The sequence below is a fragment of the Astyanax mexicanus genome, chromosome 10 (assembly GCF_023375975.1).
Source record: "Astyanax mexicanus isolate ESR-SI-001 chromosome 10, AstMex3_surface, whole genome shotgun sequence".
Classification (NCBI taxonomy): domain Eukaryota; kingdom Metazoa; phylum Chordata; class Actinopteri; order Characiformes; family Acestrorhamphidae; genus Astyanax; species Astyanax mexicanus.
In genome coordinates, this window is record NC_064417.1 from 36,384,298 (window position 1) to 36,397,831 (window position 13,534).

Sequence of the window (13,534 nt, forward strand, 5' to 3'; positions counted from 1 at the left end):
TAAGAACAATTGCCAGATTCACATGATCAAAATTAGCACTAGCTGCAGATTTAATCATGAAGCAAGCCCTTATCAAGCCTTCATCTGGATTTTATTTTACCAGGATGTTCACAGCACACAGTAACAAGTATAACAGACCAGAAGGCTCATTTAAATATTTCCGTTTTCTAGCATATAACATCTATACATAATAAATGCAGCTCTACATTTCTTCGTAAATGATATCTGGTATGCTTTATCAGGAAAAGTTTGCAACAGTTCTTGAGGGATAAAGTGGGTAACCTGTTACTGAGTCCTTTGTTTAAGTATCCAATACTGATACTGAACCACAGCTAGCAATATTTACATTCTTCCTATCTGACTTTCGAAGGATTTCAGATGCACAGTGTATTCGTTTGAACCCGCTCCGTGAGGGAACATTGCAAACCCAACAAAGATGTTGGGACACTGTGCCTCCGGGAGGTCCACGGGCCCACAGCACACTGCAGTACACGGTGCAGCAGCAGGGCAGGCCTTTCTGTGCAGAAGTGCATACAACAGCAATATTGTCATTTGCTGGCAGATTCTGGTCCCTGCAGGAGCCTCCATATTCAGTTTCTTCAGGTATGCTGGATAAAAAGCCTTTAAGCATGCATGACTTCTAAATAACCACACAGATCACAATCACATTTATACAAAGGCTAATGAATTCAAACCTGATAAAACCCAATTCATTCATAAGCTCATTGATTTGGGCAGAAGTGCTGAGTCTGCCATCTTGACTGGTAATCTGTATTCTTGCCAGGCACACATTTGACCTTACAGGCTGGTTCACCAGGGACAGGGGAGTGCTACCCTGACAGGCAGAAGTGCCAGCACTGCAACACAACCTGTGACACACACGCCCTCCAAACAGCAACAGCTTGTAAATATTGAGCAGCCCAGTAATGTAAGTGGCTTCCTGACTCGAATTAAAGATCACATTCTTCTGCTTATACTGGGAGTTTAAAGACTCCTTGCATGTTAGCTTAGCCACTATACATGATATCAAGAGAGTCTTGGGCTCAGATCTGTCCAAAAAAAAAATTAAATAAAAAGAGTGCATTACCACAGAAAAAACACTTACATGTGATGTGCATTTTTGTAGCTGATACGGTATCTACTTAGAATAAGAGGTGACTATATAAATTATTTGAGGGTTAATTGTAACAATGTAGGTCTCAGGAGAATAAATTAACTGTGGGAGAATTACACAGAGAATTGGATTAAAAGGAATTTGGATCAATGGTATGTTTGTGTTCTTCAACACTTGACACACAGCTGTTGTTGACATTATCTGTCTAGTCAGGACTTGTTCCATCATCTCCCATGACAGTTAAAGCAAACTGTCACTGCTGCAGGCTCTCCTGCAAACAAACTGTGCCGTACAGGCAGCACCTGTACGAATGCACTCTCAGAACGTCTGAGAACACACCACGCAACTCTGCAGCACGCATCAAAAGATGCTAATGAATGACCCAATTGCGTATGCAGTTCAACGAGTTGGACAAAGGCCTTTCTAACCGAGTGACAATGTGCCCACACACTGTGTGCATGAGCAGCCATGCCTGTCTTTGCCCAATCAACATGGTAAGATTGGCAGTGAGAACACAAAGCCAGGTCCCGTGACTGAGCACTTCATGGAAACTGTGGCACAGTTTTCCCAGAACTTTTCCATCTTATCTAAAACACTGTGGAAAAAGAAGAAAGCTGCCATGTATCTTAAACACAGCGGAGAAAGCACAAAGTCGTTTCACAGCAACTGAGCTTTACTGCTTTCACACTTCCAGCACGAATGTAGAAAGAGTGTGAGGGAGAGTTTACCAGCCACATTCACTCCCACATTGTAAGGGTGGGGTGAAGACAAACATCTCATCTAACCAGTTGTGCTCTCACAGACGACTGAATTATTATATAAAAAGCTGCCTGTTTTTTATTACTGTTGATTATTATGATAAGTTACAGGAACAGAGGCAAAAGCGTTCCAAAGGAATGTCATCTGATCCAGAACTTTCACATTAGCAGAGACTGATCAGCTGACTGCTTCATATCCACCAGCTCCAAACAAAAACCTCCAGTGAGGAATCAGGGAGGTTACTATAAACAAACAAATACAAATATAAACAAACAAAAAACAAATATATACAAACTCAAAATTACAAACAGATTATTTAAACTACCGGTAATATATATTTCTTTTTTTTTTTTATTGAGGGAGTGAGAAAATAAAAAAATTAGGAAGGTAGAGAAACAGGACAAATGCAATGACAGAAAAAGCCTAAACAATATCCATTATAAGAGCACAGGAATAATAGACAAAAAGAATAAATAAATAAAAAGACCTAACACAATTTAGTATAAGTAATGTTTATAATAAAAATAATTAAGAATTCAATATTTCTTCTTAGGCCTTTTTAAGCTTATCTTCGAGCTTGACTAAATAACAACTGCTGCACTTTCATCAAAACATTTCACAAACGTTATGTGGGATTGCGAAATTCCAGCAAAAAAAAAAGTAAATTATGTTGTGTTTCCATCCACTACAATTAGAAGAAAAACTTTAGATGCTGTGTTGCTTAACAAGCAACACGAAGAGATTACCTCGGTTTGCTTTTAGCAAACTTTAGCAGAATCATTACAGCAATTTGGAATCTTTTTTTAAGATGTCACTAGATGAGCAATGATCCACCTAATAAGAGCTAAAATCTGATGCAAATAAAACAGATTTGGGAGTTTTAGAAGAGCAGTGCAGAGTCATTAAAAACTGTGACTAGGCCTGTCACGATAATTACATTATCGACTTCTCACAATGAATGGAAATTACCTCAATAATATTTGATCATCGTAATAGCGTAGTCTATTTTGTTTATTTCTAGGTTTGTTCACAAATATAACAGTGAACAGTATTTTAGCCAGTCATGTAATGCCAGACCAATGCTGCAGTAACTGTGACTCCATACACACAGTGTGCACAGACTGTAGACTATTATTAATTACAATTTTGTTGTCTTTGAAAGGGTATACTTGCTTTGTGATCATTTTGTCAGTGTATTTAACAGTCTTAAAATATAGGACAATAATATCATTTATCACAATAATTTCTAGAACGATATATCGTCCACAAAAATTCTTATCGTGACAGGTCTAACTGTTACTGTTGATAACCTTGCCTTAAAAAGGTACAGGGCTGCGGAAAATGTTTAGCATAAAAACAGTCAAAAGTTGATCATTTTATATGGCAGATATTAAGTAATAAAAAACTAATTAAACTGTAGGTCATATTACTGAACACAGCAAACCCAATTACAGCTTTATAGGTCACATTTATTCAGAAAAACTTTTGATTATTTTTTTTTTTTGGCTTTACTTTTTTTTCTTTCTGTTCCTTTATATCCTTTTTTGCAATGAATGGATGTTTTTTAATTTTGGGCCAATTGTCTACATTTTTTTTCCTTGGTGGATGAAAAACCCCACTAATGTTAGCAAAGCTACTGGTCAGTCCATGAAGTCCTCCATACTGTATTTTGAGAAGCAAATGTTTTTTGTCAATGTTTGATATAATTTCATTGGAACTTCTGGATGCCTTTATGCACGGTGCCAAGTAACTAGAACTACTGACCCCTGGAATAAATTTAGTTGACTTAACTAAAACAATCATTTCCCAACATATAGTTTATGTTCTTTTTCTTAAGAAAATATCCACTACTATAATTTCTTTAGTGCACAGTCCTAAGTTTAACTCCCTGTAATCCATTCACACACCCGCGAAATTGGATGGGAGGGGGGTTATGTGTTTTTTCTTATGTTGATATGCCTTCTAAACCAAAAAACAATAAAGCAACTGATCACAAAAAAAAACAAGAAAAATTTTGGGAAATCTGTTCTTCAACTTACTCCAAAACGTCTGCAGAATTACCAACAAAGTGGCCTCTCAATAACTGAAAAATATAACTGTAGTAAAATATTCCCTCACTGCAGACATCATCCATATGCTAAAGTTGTTTTGGTAGGCTTTCTGATCCAAACAGAGAGCCAGAGACCCCCATCATTTCATCAATAACTGCCTTTCTTCTATACGGACAGGCTTGTGTTGTGTAACAGCCTATTAATAAGCTTTGCCTAGATTTACAGGCAGCAATATGAAAGGCCTAGTGTGGCCTTTGCAGCTTTCCTGCTCAGCAGAACACACACACACAACCACACACACACACACAGGAAATCTAAAATTAGAACCAGCAGGCCCCTTGACATGTGTAATGCATGATGAGCCATCAAAGTGTTACAAATCAAAATGTAGACGTGTTGTAGAAGTCATTATTACATTTTTAATCAGCCATTACATAAGCAAGAGGTCAAAACTGAAGACCCTACATGAGAGAATGTACATGTAAATGTGTGGGTGTGTTTGTAATTGACCCTTCATCTAGTGAAGGGCTAATCTCCACACTAATGGAGAGGTGGTACAGGTCATGGAGCTTAGTCACACACAGTGAATAAATGAATAAAGCCTGCTCAGATCCTACAGAGTGATTACATTCCACTGCTAACCATGAAATCAACACAGTAAAAAAAAGAGACACCATCTCAAAAACTCATGCACACTATGTATTTTTAGAGAACCTGTATCATCACTGAACTAACTGAAACCAAAACAGCTTTGGGATTATTAAAATGGCTCCTGGAATTGATTTAACAAAGGTTTAAAGTAGTATGAAAGCTAAGTGGTGATTAACAGGCCACAAAACGCTACAATTTGATAGAAAGACCAACACAAAAACCTCTTATTTAAGCTGATTTACTTACGAAGGAAGTGCTTCTCCAATAAGGCAATCTCGAGGTGACCTTTGACTTCATTGAGCCTGTCTGCCTCCGTCCTCTGGTAGTCCTGGATGGCAGCAGCCATGGTGAGAGACCCTGGACCAGCCTGCATGAAACAAGGAAGAGAGACAAAGCAAAAAAGTGAGATTACACTGCCGATAAAACAAATATTCACATCAATGGAAGTTTCCCCTTTTTTCCTATTGGTGTTAAAGTCATAACAGATTTCTTCCTTGTGCTTTAAATTAAATACAAACATTAATTTAAATACAAACAACTTAAATAGAATAGAAATATTTAATAACACAGCAACATTGAGTTCTACAGGTTGCGTAGACTATAGCTTGTATAGACCCGGACATTCACTAGTTACCACAGAGGGGAGATGTTGCCTAGAGTCGCAGGAGTAAAAAAAAAAAAAAAAACAGTAGCAAGGATGCAGGCAGACGGTAATGAAAGCAGCTCTTCTGTAAAATACTGTTTAACCAAAGCAACTTTGGTAGTCTGGAATTACTTTAGAAGAGGTTAATCCAATTCTTCAGCTGCACAATATGCAAATTCCACTTAAATAAAAAACACTTCTGCAACGCATAATCATCTTAAAACCACACATCCATTTTAAGAGTTCAGAAATCCATATTTGGTGGAATAACCCTAGTTTTTAATCCCAGTTTTCATGCATCTTGGCATGTTTTCCTCCACCAGTCTTACACGCTGCTTTTGGATAATTTTATGCCATTCCTGCTGCAAAAATTCAAGCAGTTCAGCTTGGTTTGATGGCTTGTGATCATTCATCTTTCCCTTGATTATATTCCAGAGCTTTTCAATTTGGTAAAATTGAAAAAGAAACTCATAATTTTTAAGTGGTCTCTTTTTTTGTATCCAGAGCTGTTTAGTCCACTTTTTTAAAGACAATCTGCACAATCCCATCCAATGTTCTTTAAAAGGGAAGCCTAAAAAACACAGAGCACTGAAACCAAGACTAGTCTACTATTTTCTTAACTAGTTGATTAGAAAAAAAGGCCTAGTGGTGCAACACCCCCATCAAATACTGTATAATATTTCCATCCAGATCCAGAACAATGTGCTGTTAAAGCTGCTACACAGTGCTGCTCTTCTCAACAGGTTATGTCTCCTGAATCAGATAATTGATTCTCCATTAGGCCTCAGTAAATCAGCTGCGCAGTTGGCACGTCGCTGCTCTGGCTCCATGACTACTGCCTGGCTAGAACATTAAACCATCATCTTCCTGGAAGTATAACATTACCAGATTTCTACAGAACAAGGCTGAGGTCACGAATCAAAGGCCCTCCTGGGAGCTGTAGCTAAGGTAACTGGTGCCAAAGCAGCTGCCTTTCAGAAGCTTGTAGACACACAACTAATCTGTCAACCAATTACTAGAAAGGAAAAGCATCGTCTGAAGATACAAGAGAGCCTAACAGGTTGTGGAAAAGAAGAAGCCACCATGGCTGCAGATAAATGAGTAACATTTCCCACAGCCTTTCAAAACATGCAAACACGAGACTGTCTTCTTACCCTGTAATAATAAACGGAAATCTAACTGGCCTTAAGGACAAACCAAAAAGAAAAAACAACAGCGTCGTCCAGAAGTCTTCACAGTGCTGCTCTCTTCTTGCTATGTGACAGGATTTTCAGAAGCTACAGTTTATTAGAACCATTAAATACCCTGTCACTTTTTTTTGTCAAGCCTGTTCAACCACCTCCAAATCTGGCCTGGGTGGAGTCCTGTCAGTCTGCTTTATTTTACAGCTAAACACCAACATAAGCCTTTCAAGAGTCTGAAACAACAGGTTTTTAACAGCAGATGTCCACAGATGTTCAAATGTTCAAAATTCAATATAGAAACATATTAACTGTTAGGTTAATATGTTTAGATTAAAGTTTTATTTCCCTTTTCCTGTGAAGACGTCATTTTAAGGATACAAGCTTTTTGCATGATAGCAGTAACGTACATACACAAACACAACCAAAATTTATTTCAGTAAAATATATTTAACTAAGAGGCTGAATCTAACATTTGCTGTATGCGATGTCGGATCTAATGAGGATCAAAATAAAATAGCCAATAAACAATAAAGAAACGCAATAGAGCTCGGAGGTTAACCAATTAAATTGAACTAAGTTAGTGGTATATTGTGATTTATTGTGAACTAAAGGCATAAATCAAGAAACATATTTACATATAAAAGCTGCCAGAGGGAATCAAGATAAAAAAAGGAAGCTGCTTGCTATTCTTAAAAATAACTAAACTGTTTTATTTAAGATATATTGTACTTACACAGTTTTGACGCCCTTGAAAAATATATATTATTTTGGCACGCCTACATATAAAAAAATAACTAAATAAAACTGTCTTTTTTAATCAGTTATGTAAGAACTAAAATCAAGAATCACATATTTAAGGATTTTGAGATTTTACAATATTACCCAGCCCTATTAATCCCTAAGGGGAAATTAAAAGTGTACCTGCTGCTCACATGCAGATACACTAACGTACACAATGATATAAAATAATAGAATAAAAATGTAAGAAGTAAATAAAATAAAAAAAGAATAAACTAAAATAAAATAGTTAAAAAGTTATAATTATTTACTGAAGAGTAGACTAATCTGCCAAGCAAAATATAAAAAAGATCCAGTATAAACTAGTCACAAAAACTGTGTCACCATAATCAATAATCAATAATACGGACATCTTTCCTTCTACTTAAATGTGACATATGATGCATAGAGGGCTCCATCCAAAAGACAAATATCAATCGTTACAAAACCTAAGGCTATTTTGCTATTGTATCAGCAGTTCACATAGGGATCTTGTAACTATAAATAAAAAAAATGTAAGCTGAATATGGTTCATGCTGGTATTAAGTACTGAATGTCTCTCTGAATAAAACCAAATTAACATTAAAAAGCCACTTACAGGATCTCGGAGCTCCTCTGCATCTTTGATGGACACTCGAGGTTTTATCAAGAGGTCATCATTACATTCGCTGTCCGACGCGTTGGGCGACTCAGCCAGATCCAAGAACTCGTCTCGCTTCTGTCCTCGGAACCTTATCTTGTCCAGTCGCTTTAGCATCTTTAGTACACAGTTTCGTGTTTCTATCTTAACATGGTGGACGGCGATCCTGCAGGGACAAAAATAAGAAAATCTGTTATAAATTACACTGATGGTGGTAAATCACAAAAAACGTATGTAGGTCTCTGTATAAAGAGCAGAGAGAAAAGTCTCAGACGAGCAGAGTAACATCACTTCTAACTGAAAGAAAATGGGTGTAGTCTCTTTATCAAGTACAAGTGTAATAAATACTCCAATATACTTCCTTTGGCCTTCAAGTGTTTACTCACTATATGGTCTTATCATAACTGGCTGTCAGATAAAGACACACCTATGAATAGAAGACAGGAAAGTACTAAGCCTATCCAGGGAGAAATTGTCTCATTAAACAAAAGAGCTCATTAAGAGTGACAAAGATGTGCTCTGTTAGCAGACTGCGTTCACATCATTGGAGGAATTCATCTCTAGCAGGCAGCCTCTCTCTCTCTAAAACAATGAGAGCTACTCTCAACATCAGAGTACTGAGGACTGTGCCTCAGTCACTGGGATGAGCTATGCAAACGAGAGAGAGAGAGAGAGAGAGAGAGAGAGAGAGAGAGAGAGAGAGAAAGAGAGAAAGGGAGAGAGAGAGAGACTCCTGCTAATTTGGGCTCACTGTGTGCCCCTGAGTAGAGTGGCCTGGGTATGGGCTGAGCATAGTAACTTCATCAACATGCAACAGCAGCAGGATTCTTCTGTTCATGAAAGAGTCAGAAGACCCTGTGACATACCCTTCTTTCCAGTGTAGGTCATACACAAGACTGGAAAGATTCAGGATTTTGTAACTACATGCCTAACATAGTATTTTCAAAAATAATAAAGAAAATAACATAACAGTTACTGAATTGTACTGTACTTTTACTTAATCTAAATGATCTAAATCTCAAAAGCTTAAATACTGTTGAATAAACTATGTACACAGGTCTCCCAGTTCTCCGAGCATTTATAAACCTTTCCCTTTTCTTCAGGACTTTAGAACATTCATAACAAGAGATCAAAACTGAACTTTCCCAGGATACATTTCAGCAACTGCTAGAAATGTTGCAACATAAATCCACAGAGATTTGCTCAGATCCGTCACGTCACGGCACAGTTTGAGATAAAGCCGAGGTGTTGGTGACTGCAGCAGCACATGTCTTGCTGGATTAACACTGAATAACTCCTAAAACTCCTTCTGGGAGCCAAAAGCCTCCACGGAGTAGGAAACACTACTGCTCTGCCAACTCACTATTCAGCGCACAGCCTTGACCTCAGAGCAAACAAAAACCAGCCTGGGAACAAAGCATTTGGGACTGTGCTCAGAAACTCCAAAGTCCCGGCGGTGTTCCAATTCCCCTCCTCGTGAAAATGACAGGGCTCAGACACAGGCCTTGGACACGTTATTCACCAACGGCCCACATTTGGAATGTCATGAATGAGGAAAGAGCTTGGTGACATGGCAGCACCAATGCAGTAGTTTATAGATGGCCTTCCTGTGTGGATAAGACAAGGGAAAGGGAGGCACTGGACTAGAGATAAGAGAAGGACACAAGTGTAAACATGGACTGTCAGAGGAAATAGATCCTGTTGGTCAAGAAAAACCATTGGGCCAGATTTTCTTAACTTTTTACTTGAGTTTGAAGTTAATAGATAATATTTAACAGTAATTGATAGGTTTCTGAAGAACTTCTAAAGAAGGTTTTCTTAACTTTTCTTTAAGGAAACATTCTAAGAACATTCTAAGAAAAAATTGAAGCTTACATTAACCTTACACTTAAACTGTAAGACTTCAGAAGTTCGGCTTTGACAATTAACTGGTTTAATGGTTGAATTAGTGTATAATAAACAGCTACGTCAGCAATAGCCTAAATTAAAAAACAATAAAGTTAAATCATCTAATTTAAATAGTCTTCAGAGGAAAAGGAAAGATGCTTTGATTTAAAATAGAGTAATTGTGCCATTCAAATGCTCTGTTTTTAAGAAGGATTCCCTGGATCAAAACAGTCGAACCTATAATCAAAATACATATTTTTCTCAGAAGACAGAAATTAAAGTCTGAAGGCTTGCAAACAAAGGTGCTTATTAGACAAACTGATTTTTTTTTTATCCTGCTTACAGGTATGTGGCCATTCTCTCCTGCACTGTTACTTCTACAGTGTGTTCTTGTTGGTCAAGCCATACCTACACATTATTTCCAAATACCTAGTTAGCTCTATAACCTATCTTTGTAATATACAGTTATTTACAGTACAAATATGACACAATGAATCAATCACAATCTCCACTGTGAAGATGTCCAACAAGGCTTTGTCCTAGGGCCATTCTACATGTTATATATCTTTATATTACCCAATTTCTGTGGTGATCATTTGATGAATGTTTATTAGAGCTTGACATCACTCTTCTGCATTTGTAAGTGCTTTGTATTGTAACCTTTTAACTCGATTACTAAATATTTATTGATTAATTGTGTGTCAAATGTCTCATTCATACCCTCTACAATAAGAACTGATGGAGAACATTTGTCATCAGAACCTTTTCAATAGAATAGCCTAAATTGTACATTAAATTGGAAAACAGAAAAACACCAAACACTCACCAGCACTTGGATTTTTAGGCTTTATTCCTCTGCCTATTAGATTCCCTACAAGCAGATGACAAGAGATTAGTGTCAGTGTCCTTTGTTCAGAGATCATTAATGAGACCACTTTACGATTTTACAGTACAGGCACCTACTTCAGTCCCCTGAAGTGACTGTGAGTGGGTATCAGAGCCAAGCTATCTTAGTTTCTTACATTTCGAAATCCATTTCTAATGCACTTTGAACTGAGTGCATACAAGATGTCAACAGAACGCTGCAGACAATAAACAACATCAATATTTCATCTGCTGTAGCAATCAGATGATGGCCATCCCTTTTATGTTAGGGTGTGTTTAGAGGGAAATAATACATGCTATCACCAGTTGTGACCATTGCATATAATAAAGATATACACATAAACTCTCTTAGCATAATCTTCGTTTTTTAACACTAATTAATTATGCTTACATTAGACTGTGACCAAGTGAGGATTGATGAAAAAATATACCATGTAATCATTTTGCAAATAAAAATCTCTATATTGTTCTTCATTAAGCGAGTGTTGTATATTTCAGAAGAACTGCGCTATTTAAACACTGGCTAGGTAAAATAATATAGATTTTTTTTTATGTTACAACACAAATTTGCTTTTAATTAGCATTTTGTGTTGAATTTACCTGTGTAATAATACATATTTTCAAATCATGTAAATGTCGCAATTACGCCTGTTACAGTTAATATGTTATCGAGTTTTGGTACAATATTTGGACATGGCCGCAATTATCATAATTTTGCTGACTAGCTGATTAGATTTGTATTTAGTATTTTATATTTATAATATATAAATATGTAAATATGTTTTTAATCCCAATTTAATTTCAGACTTTTTGTCATATTATTAATAGGGTATAATTGCTTTATTATTTATTATTATTATTATTTATAATGTCATTGGCATTGTTTGATACAATAATATTGTTTATCGCTAATACTCCTGGGAACACATATCGTGCAAATATACGAGTTAACGTGACAGACCCAGCCTTAATGAATAATTTATCCAAACCCCCCTACACACACACACACACACACACACACGAACATGTGTCACAAACCCACAGCGCGCAAACACGGACTGACTGGTGTTACAAACAAAGCGCGATATCGCGATACTTCAGTTTTCATCTAGGAGGTTTACAAACAAATACAGCTGGTAACACACCCTTATCTCTAACACACACACACACACATACACACACATTGACTGACACACACACACAGTGACAGACTGACAGACAGACACACACACAATCACAAAATCACAAAAACACACAACACCCTGAAATACATTATTTGACAGCTAGTGGTGAAGCGCACACGCTCTCGCGCGCAGGCAGGGTAAGCGCTGTACAGCAGCAGTAGTATAATAGCCGGGCTGTACTGAAGTCTGCGGGCTCTGAACCGCAGCTGTAATAAAGCGGGGGAGCGGCTCAGGCCGCGCGGTGTGTGAGAGAGGGGCGGACCGGGGGGACATGTGAAGTTTCTCGCTCACCCTGCTCGCGATTCGCAGCGGAGTTTCATTAACGGAGCGTCGCCCCTCTTCCTCTCCTCCGCCTCCTGCTGCCAGACCACCGAGCTGCAGCCCGACACCCCTCCGCTCCTCTGCCGCTCAGCGCACACAGCTCTCAGTACACCCCGCCGCGGTCCGCTGCTTCTGCTGCTGCTGCTGAGCGCGGGTCTGCATGGCCGCTGCAGGAGAGCCCGGGGACGGAGCGCGATTTCAGGCTGTTGTTGATTTTCAGAGGCGCTTGATTCCCACACCAGGAAATGTCGTCAGTTTCAGCGACGGGTGGTCTTAAAGGAGCCGCGACCCGGAGAACTGCTGCTGCTGCTGCCGTCAAACCCCAGTCCAACTCCACTCATATAACCCTAATAAACGTTTACACCACATAATACCACGCTTATGACAAAGCATCTGATTAACTTTATACACCCTAATTTACCCAGAAGTACACAACATCTAATTAACTTATCAATCTTACAAACAGAGCAAAGAACTTCAAATGTCCCGTCCCCCCAAAATATGAAGAAAATCATTTTACACATGCAATTTACACCTCAAACAATCTTCTCTAAACAAGATTTAATTTTAAACTAGAAAACTGCCACCTATGTGACACTAACATAGAAACAACAGACCACATGTTTTTAAATTGCAAAAATATTCAAAACCTATGAAAAGCCTTATATTAATGGCTAAACTCCAATTCTGCAATTACAGACTTATTGCATATAAAAAATATCCAGCTAGGCATTATTATAAAAGATAAAAAGATTGAATTCCTAATAAAAAATATGATGAATATAAAATAAAATGTCACTTTGCCAAATCCTCATCAGTATAGGCTCCATTAAAATGTAATTTAATATTCATTTAATATGAATAAATACATTATACATTAAGCTGTTGGTTTATATTTATTTAGGATACCATAAATGTAACAATGTAAATTTTACCTTTTTTAAACACGGTATTTCATTGTCATATTACCGAAGAGGACTTGAGCAATTTACCATAAAATTAAATACATAAAGTACAATGCGTCTAGTATAACCACAATGAAGGGGATAAGACAAGTGTTATATTTTCGAACACCAATAAAACATTTTTTAAAAAACAGTGCACAATATAGGGATTAAAGCACAGTTTCAGACACAGCTGGAGGTTTATACAGAGGCTCAGCTAAGGCTGTTAAGTGTACGTCTAGATTAGAACAAGCACATTGGGGAATATACACTGTCCATGTGTATTACCATCTAAACACAGGAGGGGGAGCCATTGCATAAATTACTTTTAGTGTTTTCAGATTCACACCGTCACAGACAAAAGGCTACATTTTTAAACCAAATGTATGAGGTGAAAAACTGTACTGTGATCACATACGTTCTAAAATATGTCTTAAAAGTATATTGTGCAGCCCTGGCCACTCAACTGAATCACACAGAGAGAGAAACTAGAT

At 37.5% G+C, this 13,534-nt stretch overlaps 1 protein-coding gene across 6 annotated transcripts in view; it reads right to left on the reverse strand.

The window, feature by feature from the left end:
* The window catches only part of gramd4b (GRAM domain containing 4b), a 34,407-nt gene extending 22,061 nt beyond the window's left edge, over nucleotides 1-12,346 (reverse strand). For 3 of the 6 annotated variants that reach the window (XM_007238068.4, XM_007238066.4, XM_007238065.4), the window contains exons 1-3: nucleotides 12,067-12,346; nucleotides 7,778-7,985; nucleotides 4,822-4,942 (exon numbers count right to left, since the gene is read on the reverse strand). In XM_007238068.4, the coding sequence (XP_007238130.2) occupies nucleotides 4,822-4,942; nucleotides 7,778-7,985; nucleotides 12,067-12,095 (358 nt within the window). In that variant the 5' untranslated portion in view covers nucleotides 12,096-12,346. Of the gene's footprint in view, nucleotides 1-4,821; nucleotides 4,943-6,372; nucleotides 6,472-7,777; nucleotides 7,986-10,532; nucleotides 10,578-12,066 lie in introns of those variants that run through there. The other 3 variants (XM_007238069.4, XM_007238067.4, XM_007238070.4) reach the window with 3 other exon arrangements.
* Between the last annotated feature and the right edge of the window lie 1,188 nt (nucleotides 12,347-13,534).